This window comes from the organism of the source record quoted next, unplaced genomic scaffold (assembly GCF_019419815.1).
Source record: "Pyrus x bretschneideri cultivar Hongxiangsu unplaced genomic scaffold, Pyrus_bretschneideri_v1 Contig14, whole genome shotgun sequence".
Lineage (NCBI taxonomy): Eukaryota > Viridiplantae > Streptophyta > Magnoliopsida > Rosales > Rosaceae > Pyrus > Pyrus x bretschneideri.
The window spans coordinates 5,766,898-5,785,303 of record NW_025999435.1 but is presented as its reverse complement, the minus strand read 5'-3'; the positions used below and the strand labels follow the sequence as shown (position 1 = coordinate 5,785,303).

The window sequence follows — 18,406 nt, the reverse complement described above, 5'->3', positions numbered from 1 at the left end:
ACTTTTTAATTAGGAAAAACTAATTGTGATTATTAACTGGATGGTACTTTAATTGTGATCTTTCACATGTTTCTTTCTTCCTCTTCTTCTTGGCTGTTTAGCCTCCATAATATTATTTTATTCCTCTTCTGATTCCTATTGTATGTCACACAATCTCGTAGTTCAATGGCAAGAAATTTTATAACAAGCTAACCGAACTTTTAAATCCTTAAGTTTTGTGTTTTTATTTTTTTACTAAAATTTAACGGTTAAAATTTTCCAAGTATCGAAAACTTGGAATAACATAGAAAATCCCAATCTATACAAGCAGTTAAATATAAATAATACTACTAATAGAAAGTGAAAAACTGAGTACAAACAATACTAGTTTGCTTTTTGTTGTTGCAAAGTAGATCTGTTTATGGCACCAAACATGATGTGACTCGGGTTGGTTGATGAAGCAGTTTTTTTATTTGTATTTTGTTAGAAAATGGAAAAAATTATGACACATCACAATTTGTCTTGACATTTAATCCATCTTTATTCTAATGAGCGATCAAATTATAGCATGCAATTGACAAGTGTAGCTTGTCAAAGCCTAAATGCCTGCGGGTAAGTTAGCGAGATTAAATTAGTAAACAAAATTTTGAAAATTAAATAACATGAAGTTAATGATTGAATTATTACTTAAGTGTTGATAAACGTGTTCATTTCATATTGGTGACACAACGTTTAGTTCGCAAATTTTGTTTACAAATTTAGTATCCCTAGCATTACCCAAAGCGTAAACTAAATGACATTGAAATTGATAATTGAACTATTACTTAACCGTTGATAAATGTGCTCATTTCCTATTAGCGATACATCATTTGGTTTACAAATTTATTCCTAACATTGTCTAAAGCTTAAAAAGAATTGGACCGAGTCATTGTGACTGTCTATATGTTGTGGCAATTTCTACCAATTGCGTAATGGGCCAAAGCTACATACATAAAACACGATAAAATTTCTATGGTGCTCTAATTATATTCTCTTAATTTTTTAGTTGTTAGATCTTAAATTTTATGTTTTCTATGCGAAAGAATAGTATTGTATTGACAATCAAGCATTATAATCTTTCAAACGAACAACACGAATGAGATCTAGAAGTTCTTTAAAGCAAATGAATTCAAATTCAAAGTACAAAATCAACTTGACAAATTTATATGCTGCGACATTGACAAAGCGTGTAATGCGAAAAGTTAAAAGAGAACTCAAGTAAAATGTGGTGTCGTCCATTAATGGGCTGAGGATAGAAGCATCTTGGTGGCTGCTGTTAACGGCTTGGACACCTTGCAGGGAGTCACATTCAAGGAGAACTTGTTGGCTTGAAGCTCCGCGGCTCCACAAGCACCTTCTCTAGCAACCAGAAACTTGATCAAAGCTGGAGAGGGGATGTGATGTTGACGACAGATTAAATTACCAACAAGGTCCCCGTTACTATTTGGAATGACACCACCAACACATTTAGAGTATCCGGTGAATAAAATACTCTAAATGTGTTGGTGGCTTCATTTGAGGCTAGTGGTTTTGACATACATAACATAGCATTTTGGGGGAAAGAGATTCTCTACGGATTCCTTTCCACCAAATCCACCTAGTCCGAGATTTTGGCTGTTAGATCATCCAACGACTATAGTTATTATAACTTTTCAAGGGCCCCTTGTTTGTAGCCGTTGGATCAAATTTCAACGGTTTGGATCCCAAACTAGATGGATTTGGTGGAAACTTCATGATAAGACTAGTGATTTTGATATTTGTTTTTCGCTCATGCAATGTAAAAAAAGTATTAGAAAATAAAAATTCAATCTAGAACAAAAATGACCAGAAAATGAGTGCCAAAATCGTCAACCCAATCGTAAGAAGCTCAATCATAAAAATCAATCTTGCATTTTATTTTTCTTGTTATTGTGAAGGAGATTTTCAATAAATTAGAAGCTTAAGCTGTGGTTAATTGGTTTTGAAATTTTAAAATGTTCTGGATCTTGTGTGAACAAGTGATTCTTTCAATTTACTCCAAGAATCAGGCCGAATAGATTGACGGCCAAGAATACCTACAAGTGTCAGCGGAGATATCGCAAGTCTTCCAAGGAGAAAGGAAACTCTTTATCGTCTATGTCAACGTATGCTTTGACCTTGAACCTTGTACTTTGGCTTCTCGAATGTGTTGGATTATGGCTAGGATTACTAGATCTGAATTAATTCCTTTGGATCATTCCATCCTCGGCCGCATGACTCGTCAGAGCCAAATTGATACAGTCCTAACATTCTTTAGGTAAACCATAAAGATCGTTGGCCAAAAATTTCTTATAAAACTGTTTCATGTATTCCAGAGATTCACCAATAAATGGAGGGTGCTTGTTACGTTGACTTTGATCAGGGGCTCCTGTAGGGAAAGTGGAGGAAGAGCCTTTCAAGCGTTCTTGGTGAAACGTTCGATCTGTGCTTTCATTTGGCCTGACTAAACCAATAACATGATATGTTTCTCAGATTCCTCTACCTCGGTCTCTCTAGCCAAAGTCTAAGTCTTCTTCCCTTTGGCTATCTCGGGGAGAATTGTAGGGACTTGGTCCACCGAAGCTAATTCCATCTTGTCGTTCACCTGCCAAACTTGAGATGCATTTCTTTAGGCATTGGCCGCCTTATTGCGAAGGTGATCCCTAAGTCCATTACGTTGTTACCGGTGTTTGTGACTTAAACCTTGCAATGTATGCACCGACATGAACATTGTATTCATACCTTTATATATCTTCGGTGGCTTGAATGTCCTCTGTGGAGTTGATGCGCTCATGTTACTGGGGGTGGAAAAAAAAAATACTCGAAAATCCCAAACAGTCCCGAAATTGAATTGAAAAGCGTCCGAATCAAACATCACGAAACGTTCGTTACCCAAAATCGAACTGATCCCACAATTTTAGGTATGGGATTCGCTCTTCTCTTTGTAATGATTCAGGAATCCCAATCTAAATCGATATTATATATATATATATATATTTGTTTATTTCTTTTTAATTTATAATTTACTAATTACTTGGACCGTTGGATGCTTGGATTGGGTGAGATATAATCTTAACCATCCATTGTAAATTAGGTTGAAGCCCAGACATCCTCCTCTCTCATTCACTCTCAATCTCTCCAGGCTTTAACACTCTGCAACACTCTCCTCAAATCCGCCATCTCTCTCGAATCCTCCTTCGTCCACTTTGACTCGACTCTAACCAACCACTGAGCCACAAGAAAACCACGCACAGTCAAACACACGCTAAAGGTCTGGATTTTGTATTTCTGGGTATTCTGTGTTTTTTTTTTAAACTAGTGATTTAGGATTTTCCTAAAACTAATGGGCTTGGGGTTTTCTGGGTTTCTGGGTTTGCGCATGTTTGCTTACATTCTAAAAACCCAGTGAGGGTTCGAAGAGTGGAGAGAGAGGACTCTGTTTTTCTTGCAGTTTGGAGATTGAAGATGCAAAGAATTACAGTTACGGGAGGGATGTTTTTTGTGGCGCCACCAGTAGCACCGTCACAATTGGTTATGATTCTTGGGGCTAAAGAATACGGTCTTGGGTTACAGAAGCTTGGAGATTAAATGACTAATGAGGCTAATTAATTTGGACTTCATGAAACTTAAAAATTGTAATGTGTAGTTGTAATCTAAGCTATCACAAATTGGTGGGCATCTTTTATTCTTTCCAAAATCCAAAAAAATTAAAAAGCCCAACAATTTGGGCTTGAACTGTAAAAAATAAAATAAAATAAAATTGGGCCCAATCCCAAACCAGCCCAAAATTCCGAAAAACTTTCGAGCATCCTAAAATTGGGGAATTCCAAAAATTCGATCTAGTTTTGGATTGTAAAATTCCATCCCAAAAATTATTAGTTTAGAATTTGGGCTTTGGGTTTCGGTTCAAGATCCCAACTCGAACCAGCCCTATGTGTCACCCATCTTGAATTCAACGAAATTTTCATCATAAAATCCCTTGTGAAAGTCAAGCCATCTGATCTTCAAGCGACGACCCTAATTTGCTAAACACTCCTGTCGGGTTTTGCGCTAAACCTCGATTAGACGGCTAAGATATTTTGAGATCCTAAGATGACCCGGAAGAATGAGACCGACTGGCTGAGCGATTAAGCTTTTCGCTTTGTGAGGTTAACTTCTAACTTGCATCGACTACACAATATTACCAGTTCATCCAACTCACTTTAAGCCTAACTGGCGAATTTCACCTAGGTATGGGAAGTTGGCACAGGCTGTTGTGGAGGAACGTTGTGATGGGTGAGACTGGTATTTTAGCCTTGGCTGAGGACTCTTCTTGGGTCTATGAGTCACTGTTGGGGAAGGATCAATCATCGACTTTGCCAGATCATTTTTCTTACGCACGTAGTCGTTGCCCATATCGACTGTCGTGGTTGGGAAAAGATCGGTGTCAACCAATATCTGCACCTTTTCAGGGCATTTAAACTTGCCTTTATTGATCCAATCTTAGATAGCATCGCGCAACACGATGTGGGTTTGAAGGCTCTACGGCGGAAAAGTGTATAAATTGCAAAGCAAGCCCCACATAAAGCTCCTCAACTAGGTAGCCCCAACCCCATTTTCTTTCACAAGGGATAAGTAGTAACTTGTAAAGCTAAACTTTTGACCTAAGACTAAATATGATAAAGCCAAATTCTAAAATATCACAGCTAATCCGTTTGATTGTAAAGTCAGTTAAGTAGAAACGAGGCTACCAACTTCAGTTGTAACTTGTGAGCCTGTTTGTTAGTGCCCTTATATTCTAACTTTCAATTACATTAGCAAAAATAAGAAATTCAAAGATGATATCTATTCAAGTAAACAATGGTTCACACAGAAGTAGGAGGTAACATAAATCCTTACAACCAAACCAACCAACCAATCAACCATTAGTGTGAAATATTCAATCAAGATTAACAAGAAAATGCAATTTTAGAACAAGTCACAAAACCCCATTTGCATAAATCACAACAAGATGGAGAGAAATGTTGTCTCTCTCTCTCTCTCTCTCTCTCTCTCTCCATTCAACGACGCTGGAAACGTGAAGGCCCATGAGGAGTGTAAAAGAGATGGACGATCCAACCAAAGTGAGAGGAATATGACTATCCTAGTATTAAGTGGCAATAGAAAATAATCAAAGAAAAAAAACGCGAAGGGCAACAGGGTGTGTTTTAGCCGTTAAGATTTGATTATTCTAACTGTTTAGATTTTCTTTGAGTCTCAACCGTTTATTCCATATACCACTCATGAAGTCATGATAAATATTATTGAAGAAAGATTGCTAAATTGTACGTAAATTGTATTTTTTATAATATATACAATGATATATTTACATTAAGGAATGAGAGAATAAAGTTGTTATGAGTTTGTTATTTCTGAATACGAACCTAAGACTTCTTAATTATAAGTAAAAATAAGTACACAAAATCGTAGTACTATGTGGCATTTATATCTATGATTAAAGTTTGTAACTATTTGGGCTCATTCCCCATTTTTTTCTATTGTCACTTTCTTGTTTTATATTTGGTCATGGTAATCACATTTCTTTATCTGAACCAAGTAATGAAACTGAGTGATTAAGACAAATAAAGATGAAGTACTCGTTATGTGCTAAGCGATTAGTTATTAATCCTATCTTTAATTCTTTTGAAGTTTTTCCTTGCCATGAGTAAATGAGCATGAAAAAGTTGTAGTCAGCATCTTAGGTCTTCTCGAGGGTTGAATTGCACGTGGAACAAAAGTGGGCCTTGCCAATATCATGAGGGCACTTTTTCTCTCCTTTGTGAATTATTTCTCAATTTCTTAATAATCCTTATGGAAATACTAGTAATGTTCTTAGCATTGATGATAGAGTTGTGCCTTATCACAGTGACAAAATTTCAAATATAATTAAAAAATTATAATTATGTTTATTTTTCTGTTTAATATTCAAGTTCACATTTTACAAAAAGTAATGCTAGGTAGACCAATTTTTTAGACCAAATTTGCATATCATATCCACATGATACGTCACCAATATAAAATAAGCACGTTAATCTACACTTATATAATAATTCAATCATCACATCATATGGTTTACAAAACTTGGTCTCTCTAGTATTACCAACAACTTTTTTTTTATGATTTTACAGGACTTACTTGATTTTTAATTACATCTTAGAGAATGATTGATTTCAATATGATCGTAGGTTGGTCTTGTTATTGGACTTGCACGTCTCAGTACATATTTTGTTCGTATATCGTATCCTTATAGTCATTTCGAAATATTTATACGAGGCACTCACAACAGGACTAATCATTCGAGATTAGATCAAATTAGCAGAGGAGATGACACATCTCACTTATATGGTAGTGAGATGGGCTTGCCTCATATGTGGGCATCATGCCTTGCCTGCCAAGACATTGTTGAGATGGCAAATAACAGAAAACAAACTAACTGTATTACTATCTTAACCAACCTCACCCAATCCTAATCACCAAAATCGCCTCACGACAGAATGTTGATGATTCTGCTATTAACAAAATCTAGGGGCAAAAGTTGAAACTTCTCTTATTATATAAGTAAATAAAAGCAGAGCAGTACACACCCACACATTCTCATGCATCGTCGTCTTCCTCCCAAAGCCTCAACCTTTCACAAGAATTAGTATTGCAGAAACCCTACATTCATCAACTCCATCAAAACCCATTTCCCCGAAATCCAAGCAACCCACTTTCGTTCTTCAAGATTTCATCTTTGTTGTCTCCAATGGCGACTTCTTCCTCCCACCAAGATAACCCACAAAAGGTCCAATTCCCGCTGGACTCCGCCGCATACAAAGACCTCCAAGAAATCGGCTCTGGCGACAAGGTCGTCGTCTACAAGGCCGTCTGCGTCCCCATGAACTCTGCAATCGTCGCAATCAAGTCCGTTGACCTCAATCAATCCACGGCCGATTTCGAGGGCAAGCTACGCGATACCAAGACTCTGTCTCTTTCCCACCCCAACATTCTCAGCGACCATTGCTCCTTCACCACCGCCGACCGCCGTCTCTGGGTGGTTATGCCGTTCATGGCCTTCGGCTCTCTAATCTCCTCCTCTGCTTTCCCGGAAGGATTACCAGAGCCCTGCCTTGCTGTTGTCCTGGAAGAGACGCTAAACGCCATGTCGTATCTCCATGGTCAGGAACACGTCCACGGCGACATCAAACCCGGAAACATCTTGGTTGACTCTGATGGGTCTGTTAAGCTCGCCGACTTCGGGGTCTCTGCTTCTTTCTACGGCGCCGATCATTCAACTGGGACAAACGAAACTTCTGCAACGCCGTATTGGGTGGCACCCAACGGAGGTGGATGCAAGGCGGATATCTGGGCATTTGGGATCACGGCGCTGGAATTGGCTCTCGGCGGCCCTCCCGTGTCTGACCTGCCGCCGTTTTTAGAGTCTCAGATTCTGAAGGTCAAGAACAGGTTCCCGTGTTCCGATTACAAAAACATCATCAAAGATTTCAAGAACAAGAAGTACTCTGCGGATTTCAAGGACTTGGTGGGTTCTTGCCTTGATCGGGACCCGGAAAAGAGGCCGGCGGCGGAGACGCTGCTGAAGCACTCGTTTTTCCACAACTACAGTGGCAAGGATTTTCTGGTGGGGACTGTGCTTCCGCATTTGGAGAGCGTTGAGGAGATGTTCAAGAAAAGAAACAGGGGTTTGGGTGAATTGTTGGGCAAGGAAAAATGTGGAGAACTAAGGGCTGAGAATATGGAGTTTAGCGGATGGAATTTCAATGAGGACGATTTTGTTTTCAACCCGGTATTTTCCACTGAGTCGTCTTCTACTTCCAGCTCTGAGTCTTCTGGCGGCGGCAAATCCCCGCTGTCAATATTTGCAAAGAGGTTGGCAAAGCAATTACAGGTTGTGGTGATGATTATTCGTCTGTTGACGGGAGTAGTTGAGGTGAGCACGCAGGATCAAGTAGAGATTCAGAGGCTGAAGGGTGAGTTGGAGAACAAGAAGGAAGATATTTTGCAGTTCCAGGATGACTTGGAGAGGTTTGTTTTGGACCTGGCTATTCCAGCTGCGTCGTCTTCTACTTCCAGCTTTCCGGCCGAGTCTTCCAACCGCGGCAATGCACGGCTGGTGGAATTGCGGGAAATTGCAAGAAAATTGGACGAGCAGATGGAGAATGTGAAGAGTATTATTGGTCAGTTGGGACAAACAGGAGAGGTTCAGATGCTGAAGAGTGAGTTGGAGTCTGAGTACGACATATGTGTGAACTTTCAGGTAGAGTTGGAGGTGATCATTCAAAGGCTGTACACTGATGAAAGTGATTAGTAAGATTTTTCCAGGAAACTGCATTTGCAGAGGGTTTGCTTTTTGAAAAAATGGTGAACCTTTTGGTTGCTTTTTCATGGTCAGGAGAGAGAATTGAGTTTTAGAGCATTAATATTCAAGTGTTCAGATTCTGATTACATAATTTGGGACTTGTCATTTGTAAAGAAGCGAAGAATTAATGATCATTTGATGTTGGATTGATAGTTACTGTAATTTTCTTCCCATACTCTTTTGCTAACATTGAGAGGGAGGGAGAGAGAGAGAGAGAGAGAGAGAGAGAGAGATGGAGATTGATTTTATTCAGAATGTGGCCAACAGAAGATAGAGAAAGTAGACACTTTCCTTGACAATTCACTTTGTGACAATCAATCTCATTTTCGAACAGAGGTCATGATGATGATAAACATCTAACAATGTTTAAAATCATGATGACTGCTAGCATTCATCGCTCATGCATACAAGCTAACATAATTGTAGAACCGATGATTTCTAATTGGATTCTGCTTCTTGTTCATGTATCTTCTTTTGGTGAGCTGTTTTTCAAAGTACCTAGGTTTAAGAATCAACAAACCTGACAAGTAGGCCTTGGAACCAAAACTTGGTATGTAAGCCAACCCAATAAAGCCAAATAATTCAGCACTCATTTCCTCAACCGGTTAGGTTAGGAGAACACCAAGCAAAGTTCTGACTGGAATTATATTTCAGCTAGAGTGTAATTTTACTTACAATGCTCAATTTAACATTCATTGTCGATCATATTTATCGTGTCGCATATCAATCTAATTAATAATAATTAACAAGTCATGTAATCGTATTTTGAATATTGCATATTGTGACTAACGGTAATTCTGCACAATGATTGTTTATCACAGCGGTCGTATTCTAGAAAGTTCTTTGGTAAAGAAAACACATCAAAAATATTTTAAAGAAGAATTGTAGTAGTTAGTATGAATTATAATATATATGGTTTTATAACATCATATACAATATTGCTCACTCCATAGCAGCCTAGACTTGGTTTTGTGTATAATGTTTTACCACATCTAAACATCCCAAAGTAGTTTTTTGGTATATTAGACCCAATAACTCAAAAATGACTTAACAGTGTGGTCGAAGTGTTAATTAGTAACTCCTCCTAGAAGAATGTCTGCCAAATGAGTCCTTTTTGGGTTCAACTTGTGGTTAGAAATTTTATGAGCCTTCCCAAATATATAAGAAAAAGAAAGCCCTAGAATTAAAACTCTCAGTTGCCCAAATCCATACTCTTCTGACTTCTATTGTATGTCACACAATCTCGTAGTTCAATTGCAAGAAATTTTATAAGAAGCTATCCAAACTTTTAAATCCTTAAATTTTATGTTTTTGTTTATTTACTAAAATTTAACGGTTAAAAAATTCAAGTATCAAAAACTCAAAATACCATAGAAAATCCCTATCTATACAAGCAGTTAAATATAAATAGTACTACTAATAGAAAGTGAAAAACTGAGTACAAACAATACTAGTTTGCTTTTTGTTGTTGCAAAGTAGATCTGTTTATGGCACCAAATATGATGTGACTCGGGTTGGTTGATGAAGCAGTTTTTTATTTGTATTTTGTTAGAAAATGGAAAAAATTATGACACATCACAATTTGTCTTGACATTTAATCCATCTTTATTCTAATGAGCAATCAAATTATAGCATGCAATTGACGAGTTGTAGCTTCTCAAAGCCTAAATGCCTGGGATAAGTTAAAGAGATTAAATTAGTAAACAAAATTTTGAAAATTAAATAACATGGAAGTTAATGATTGGATTATTACTAAACGTTGATAAACGTGCTCATTTCCTATTGGTGACATATCGTTTAGTTCGCAAATTTTATTTACAAATTTAGTATCCCTAGCATTACCTAAAGTGTAAACTAAATGACATGAAAGTTGATGATTGAACTATTACTCAACCGTTGATAAACGTGCTCATTTTCTATTAGTGATACATCATTTAATTTGCAAGTTTGTTTACAAATTTATTCCTAACATTATCTAAAGCTTAAAAGGAATTGGACCAAGTCATTGTGATTGTCTATATGTTGCTGGCAATTTCCACCAATTGCAGAATGAGCCAAAGCTACATACATAAAACACCATAAAATTTCTATGGTGCTCTAAGTATATTTTCTTAACTTTTTAGTGGTTAGATCTTAAATTTTATGTTTTCTATGCGAAAGAATAGTATTGTATTGAGAATCAAGCATTATAATCTTTCAAACGAATAGCACGAATGAGATCTAGAAGTTCTTCAAAGCAAATGAATTCAAATTCAAAGTACAAAATCAACTTGACAAATCTATATGCTGTGACATTGGCAAAGCGTGTAATGCGAAAAGTTGAAAGAGAAAAGTAAAATGTGGTGTTGTCCATTGAGGATAGAAGCATCTTGGTGGCTGCTGCTAACGGCTTGGATACCTTGCAGGGAGTCACATTCAAGGAGAACTTATTGGCTTGAAGCTCCAAGGCTCCACAAGCACCTTCTCTAGCAGCCAGAAACTCGATCGAAGCTGGAGAGGGGATGTGATGTTGACGACAGATTAAATTACCAACAAGGTCCCCATTACTATTTGGAATGACATCACCAACACATTTAGAGTATCCGGTGAATAAAATACTCTAAATGTGTTGGTGGCTTCATTTAAGGCTAGTGGTTTTGACGTACATAATATAGCATTTTGGGGGAAAGGGATCCTCTACGGATTCCTTTCCACCAAATCTACCTAGTCTGAGATTTCGATCGTTGGATGATCCAACGGCTATAGTTATTACAACTTTTAAAAGGACCTTTTGTTTGTAGTCGTTGGATCAAATTTCAACGATTCGGATCCTAAACTAGGTGAATTTGGTGAAAACTTCATGACAAGACTAGTGATTTTCACTCATGCAATGTAAAAAAAGTATTAGAAAATAAAAATTCAATCTAGAACAAAAATGACCAGAAAATGAGTGCCAAATTCGTCAACGCAATCGTAAGAAGCTTAGTCATAAAAATCAATCTTGTATTTTATTTTTCTTGTTATTGTGAAGGAGATTTTCAATAAACTAGAAGCTCAAACTGTGGTTAATTGGTTTTGAAATTTTAAAATGTTCTGGACCTTGTGTGAACAAGTGATTCTTTCAATTTACTCCAAGAATTAGGTCGAATAGATTGACGGCCAAGAATACCTGCAAGTGTCAGCGGAGATATCGCAAGTCTTCCAAGGAGAAGGGAAACTCTTTATCGTCTATGTCAACGTATGGTTCGACCTTGAACCTTGTACTTTGGCTTCTTGAATGTGTTGGATTATGGCTAGGATTACTAGATCTGAATTAATTACTTTGGATCATTGCATCCTCGGCCGCATGACTGGTCAGAGCCAAATTGACACAGTCCTGACATTCTTTAGGTAAACCATAAAGATCGTTGGCCAAAAATTTCCTGTAAAACTGTTTCATGTATTCCAGAGCTTCACCAATAAATGGAGGGTGCTTGTTACGCTGAACTTTGATCAGGGACTCCTGTAGGGAAAGTGGAGGAAGAGCCTTTCAAGCGTTCTTGGTGAAACGTTCGATCTGTGCTTTCATTTAGCCTGACTAAACCAATAACATGATCTATTTCTCAGATTCCTCTACCTCGGTCTCTCTAGTCAAAGTCCAAGTCTTCTTCCCTTCGGCTATCTCAGGGAGAATTGTAGGGACTTGGTCCACCGAAGCTAATTCCATCTTGTCTTTCGACTGCCAAACTTGAGATGCATTTCTTTAAGCATTGGCCGCCTTATTGCGAAGGTGATCCCTGAGTCCATTACGTTGTTACCGGTGTTTTTGTGACTTAAACCTTGCAATGTATGCACCGACATGAACATTGTATTCATACCTTTATATATCTTCGATGGCTTGAATGTCCTTTGTAGAGTTGATGTGCTCGTGTTACTAGGGGTGGGAAAAAAAAAATACCCGAAAATCCCGAACCATTCTGAAATTTTAGGTATGGGATTTGCTCTCCTCTTTGTAATGATTCAGGAATCCCAATCCAAATCAATGTTTTATATATATATATTTGTTTATTTCTTTTTAATTTATAATTTACTTATTACTTGGACCGTTGGATGCTTGGATTGGTTGAGATATAATCTTAACCGTCCATTGTAAATTAGGTTGGAGCCCAGACATCCTCATCTCTCATTCACCCTCGATCTCTCCAGGCTTCAACACTCCGCAACACTCTCCTCAAATCCGCTCATCTCTCTAGAATCCTCCTCCGTCCACTTTGACTCGACTCTAGCCAACCACTGAGCCACAAGAAAACCACACACAGTCAAACACATGCTAAAGGTATGAATTTTGTATTTCTGGGTATTATGTGTTTTTTTGGAAAACTAATGATTTAGGGTTTTCCTAAAACTAATGGGCTGGGGGTTTTCTGGGTTTCTGGGTTTGGGCATGTTTGCTTACATTCTAAAAACCCAGTGAGGGTTTAAGAGTGGAGAGAGAGTGCTCTGTTTTCTTGCAGTTTGGAGATTCAAGATGCAAAGAGTTGCAGTTATGGGAGGGATGTTTTTTGTGGCGCCACCAGTAGCACCGTCACAATTGGTTATGATTCTTGGGGCTAAAAAATAGGGTCTTGGGTTACAGAAGCTTGGAGATAAAATGACTAATGAGGCTAATTAATTTGGACTTCATGAAACTTAAAAATTGTAATGTGCAGTTGTAATCTAAGCTATCACAAACTGGTGGGCATCTTTTATTCTTTCCAAAATTCAAAACAATTAAAAAGCCCAACAATTTGGGCTTGAACTGCAAAAAATAAAAATAAAATAAAATTGGGCCCAATCCCAAACAAGCCCGAAATTCCGAAAAACTTTCGATCATCCTAAAATTGAGGAATTCCAAAAATTCAGTCCAGTTTCGGGTTGTAAAATTCCATCCCAAAAAGTATTAGTTTGGAATTTGGGCCTTGGGTTTCGGTTCGGGATCCCAACCCAAACTAGCCCTATGTATCACCCACCTTGAATTCAACGAAATTTTCATCATAAAATTCCTTGTCAAAGTTAAGCCGTCTGATCTTCAAGTGACGACCATAATTTGCTAAACACTCCTGACCGGCTCTACGCTAAACCTCGATCAGACGGCTCAGATGTTTTGAGATTCTATGATGACCCGGAAGAATGAGACCGACTGGCTGAGCGATTAAGCTTTCCACTTTGTGAGGTTAACTTCTGACTTATATCGACTGCACAATACTACCAGTTCATCCAACTCACTTTAAGCCTGACTGGCAAATTTGACCTAGGTATGGGAAGTTGGTACAGGTTGTTGTGGAGGAACACTGTGATGGGTGAGATGGTTTTGTAGCCTTGGCTGAGGACTCTTCTTAGCTCTATGAGTCACTGTTGGGGAAGGATCAATCATTGACTTTGGCCGATCAATTTTCTTAAGCACGTAGTCGTTGCCCATATCAACTGTCGTGGTTGGGAAATGATCGGTGTCAACCAATATCTGCACCTTTTCAGGGCATTTAAGCTTGCCTTTATTGATCCAATCTTAGATAGCATCGCGCAACACGATGTGGGTTTGAAGGATCTACGGCGGAAGAGTGTATAAACTGCAAAGCAAGCTCCACATAAAGCTCCTCAACCAGGCAACGCTAACCCCATTTTCTTTCGCAAGGGATAAGTAGTAACTTGTAAAGCTAAACTTTTGACCTAAGACTAAATACAATAAAAGCCAAATTCTAAAATATCAGAGCTAATCCGTTTGAATAGTAAAGTTAGTTAAGTAGAAACGAGAATACCAACTTCAGTTGTAACTTGTGAGCTTGTTTGTTAGTGCCCTTATATTCTAACTTCCAATTACGTTAGCAAAAATAAGAAATTCAAAGATGATATCTATTCAAGTAAACAATGGTTAACATAGAAGTAGGAGGTAATAGAAATCCTTACAACCAAACCAACCAACCAACCAACCATTAGTGTGAAATATTCAATCAAGATTAACAAGAAAATACAATTTTAGAACAAGTCACAAAACCCCATTTGCATAAATCACAACAAGATGGAGAGAAATGTTGTCTCTCTCTCTCTCTCTCTCACCATTCAACGACTGCTGGAAACGTGAAGGCCCATGTGGAGTGTAAACGAGATGGACGATCCAACCAAAGTGAGAGGAATATGACTATCCTAGTATTAAGTGGCAATAGAAAATAATCAAAGAAAAAGAACGCGAAGCGCAACAGGGTGTGTTTTAGCCGTTAAGATTTGATTATTCTAAGTGTTAGATTTTCTTTTAGTTTCAACCGTTTATTCCATATACCACTCATGAAGTCATGATAAGTATTATTGAAGAAAGATTGCTAAATTGCACGTAAATTGTATTTTTTTATAATATATACAATGATATATCTATACTAAGGAATAAGAGAATAAAGTTGTTATGAATTTGTTATTTCTGAATACGAACCTAAGCCCTCTTAATTATAAGTAAAAATAAGTACACAAAATCGTAGTACTATGTGGCATTTATATCTATGATTAAAGTTTGTAACTATTTGGGCTCATTCCTCATTTTTTCTATTGTCACTTTCTTGTTTTATATTTGGTCATGGCAATCACATTTCTTTATCTGAACCAAGTAATGAAACTGAGTTATGGATTAAGACAAATAAAGATGAAGTACTCGTTATGTGCTAAGCGATTAGTTATTAATCCTATCTTTAATTCTTTTGAAGTTTTTCTTGCCATGAGTAAATGAGCATGAAAAAGTTGTAGTCAGCAGCTCAGGTCTTCTCGAGGGTTGAATTGCGTGTGGAACGAAGGTGGGCCTCGCCAATATCATGAGGGCACTTTTTCTCTCCTTTGTGAATTATTTCTCAATTTCTTAATAATCCTTATGGAAATACTAGTAATGTTCCTACCATTGATGATAGAGTTGTGCCTTATCACAGTGACAAAATTTCAAATATAATTAAAAATTATATTATGTTTATTTTTCAGTTTAATATTAAAATTCACATTTTACAAAAAGTAATGCTACGTAGACCAATTTTTTAAACCAAATTTGCAAATCATATTCATATGATGCGTCACCAACAGAAAATAAGCATGTTAATCTACACTTAAATAATAATTCAATCACCACATCATATGGTTTACAAAACTTGGTCTCTCTAGTATTACCAACAACTTTTTTTATGATTTTATAGGACTTGCTTGATTTTTAATTACATCTTGGAGAATGATTGATTTCAATAGGTTAGTAGGTTGGTGTTGTTATTGGACTTACAGGTCTCAATACGTATTTTGTTCATATATCGTATCCTTATAGTCCTTTCGAAATATTTATACGAGGCACTCACAACAGGACTAACCATTCGAGATTGTATCAAATGAGAAGAGGATATGACACCTCTCACGTCTATGGTAGTGAGATGGGCATGCCTCATATGTGGGCATCATGCCTTGCCTCCCAAGACACTGCTGAGATGGCGAATAACAGAAAACGAACTAACTGTATTACTATCTTAACCAACCTCACCCAATCCTGATCACCAAAATCGCCTCACGACTGAATGTTGATGATTCTGCTAATTAACAAAATCTGGGGGCAAAAGTTGAAATTTCTCTTATTATATAAGTAAATAAAAGCAGAGCAGTACACACCCACACATTCTCATGCATCGTCGTCTTCCTCCCAAAGCCTCAACCTTCCACAAGAATTAGTATTCCAGAAACCCTACATTCATCAACTCCGTCAAAACCCATTTCCCCGAAATCCAATTAACCCACTTTCGTTCTTCAAGATTTCATCTTTGTCGTCTCCAATGGCGACTTCTTCGACTTCTTCCTCCCACCAAGATAACCCACAAAAGGTCCAATTCCCGTTGGACTCCGCCGCATACAAAGACCTCCAAGAAATCGGCTCTGGCGACAAGGTCGTCGTCTACAAGGCCGTCTGCGTCCCCATGAACTCTGCAATCGTCGCAATCAAGTCCGTTGACCTCAATCAATCCACGGCCGATTTCGAGGGCAAGCTACGCGATACCAAGACTCTGTCTCTTTCCCACCCCAACATTCTCAGCGACCATTGCTCCTTCACCACCGCCGACCGCCGTCTCTGGGTGGTTATGCCGTTCATGGCCTTCGGCTCTCTAATCTCCTCCTCTGCTTTCCCGGAAGGATTACCAGAGCCCTGCCTTGCTGTTGTCCTGGAAGAGACGCTAAACGCCATGTCGTATCTCCATGGTCAGGAACACGTCCACGGCGACATCAAACCCGGAAACATCTTGGTTGACTCTGATGGGTCTGTTAAGCTCGCCGACTTCGGGGTCTCTGCTTCTTTCTACGGCGCCGATCATTCAACTGGGACAAACGACACTTCTGCAACGCCGTATTGGGTGGCACCCAACGGAGGTGGATGCAAGGCGGATATCTGGGCATTTGGGATCACGGCGCTGGAATTGGCTCTCGGCGGCCCACCCGTGTCTGACCTGCCGCCGTTTTTAGAGTCTCAGATTCTGAAGATCAAGAACAGGTTCCCGTTTTCCGATTACAAAAACATCATCAAAGATTTCAAGAACAAGAAGTACTCTGCGGATTTCAAGGACTTGGTGGTTTCTTGCCTTGATCGGGACCCCGAAAAGAGGCTGGCGGCGGAGACGCTGCTGAAGCACTCGTTTTTCCACAACTACAGTGGCAAGGATTTTCTGGTGGGGACTGTGCTTCCGCATTTGGAGAGTGTTGAGGAGAGGTTCAAGAAAAGAAACAGGGGTTTGGGTGAATTGTTGGGCAAGGAAAAATGTGGAGAACTAAGGGCTGAGAATATGGGGTTTACCGGATGGAATTTCAATGAGGACGATTTTGTTTTCAACCCGGTTTTTTCCACTGAGTCGTCTTCTACTTCCAGCTCTGAGTCTTCGGGCGGCGGCAAATCCCCGCTGTCAATATTTGCAAAGAGGTTGGCAAAGCAAATACAGATTGTGGTGATGATTATTCGTCTGTTGACGGAAGTAGTTGAGGTGAGCACACAGGATCAAGTAGAGATTCAGAGGCTGAAAGGTGAGTTGGAGAACAAGAAGGAAGATATTTTGCAGTTCCAGGATAACTTGGAAAGGTTTGTTTTGGACCTGGCTATTCCAGCTGCGTCGTCTTCTACTTCCAGCTTTCCGGCCGAGTCTTCCAACCGCGGCAATGCACGGCTGGTGGAATTGCGGGAAATTGCAAGAAAATTGGACGAGCAGATGGAGAATGTGAAGAGTATTATTGGTCAGTTGGGACAAACAGGAGAGGTTCAGATGCTGAAGAGTGAGTTGGAGTCTGAGTACGACATATGTGTGAACTTTCAGGTAGAGTTGGAGGTGATCATGCAAGGGCTGTACACTGATGAAAGTGATTAGTAAGATTTTTCCAGGAATCTGCATTTGCAGAGGGTTTGCTTTTTGAAAAAATGGTGAACCTTTTGGATGCTTTTTCATGGTTAGGAGAGAGAATGGAGTTTTAGAGCATTAATATTCAAGTGTTCAGATTCTGATTACATAATTTGGGACTTGTCATTTGTAAAGAAGCGAAGAACTAATGATCATTTGATGTTGGATTGATAGTTAATGTAATTTTCTTCCCATACTCTTTTGCTAACATTGAGAGAGAGAGAGAGAGAGAGAGAGAGGGAGATTGATTTTATTCAGAATGTGGAAACTCATAATAATTACACTAGGAATAATATACAAAATGAGTTGATGCAAATTTTAGCGCTTCAAAAGGGGTGAGCAGGTGTAACCAAGAGTTAAGAGCATTTACCTCTAGAACAAAAGTCCTAAGTTCAATTTATTCCCACCATCCATACAGGTTAGTTTGTCGCTTTGGAAACAAGTAATAATGTTGAGCCTCTACCAATTTACGTGCTTCTGTTCATTAACAATATGGGCAGTAATATATTAATGAATTTTTGCAAAAATTTTGCCTAAATTAGTAGAAGTGTGTGCCATTGTAACAGTTTTCTTTCCGCAATATCGTATATAACTGCGCATATAAGCCAGCTCGGAAGACGGAATTACTATAACA

The 18,406-nt window shown here is 38.5% G+C and overlaps 2 protein-coding genes across 2 annotated transcripts; both read left to right on the top strand.

The window, feature by feature from the left end:
* The first annotated feature begins 6,673 nt into the window (after positions 1-6,673).
* On the top strand, positions 6,674-8,439 carry LOC125475147 (serine/threonine-protein kinase BLUS1-like). The gene has a single exon (XM_048579517.1). It carries the CDS (start codon positions 6,779-6,781, stop codon positions 8,339-8,341), a length of 1,563 nt encoding a protein of 520 aa, XP_048435474.1. The 5' UTR covers positions 6,674-6,778; the 3' UTR covers positions 8,342-8,439.
* A 7,682-nt stretch (positions 8,440-16,121) lies between these two features.
* Positions 16,122-17,907, top strand: LOC103927353 (serine/threonine-protein kinase BLUS1-like). The gene has a single exon (XM_048579520.1). It carries the CDS (start codon positions 16,171-16,173, stop codon positions 17,740-17,742), a length of 1,572 nt encoding a protein of 523 aa, XP_048435477.1. The 5' UTR covers positions 16,122-16,170; the 3' UTR covers positions 17,743-17,907.
* Positions 17,908-18,406: the final 499 nt, after the last annotated feature.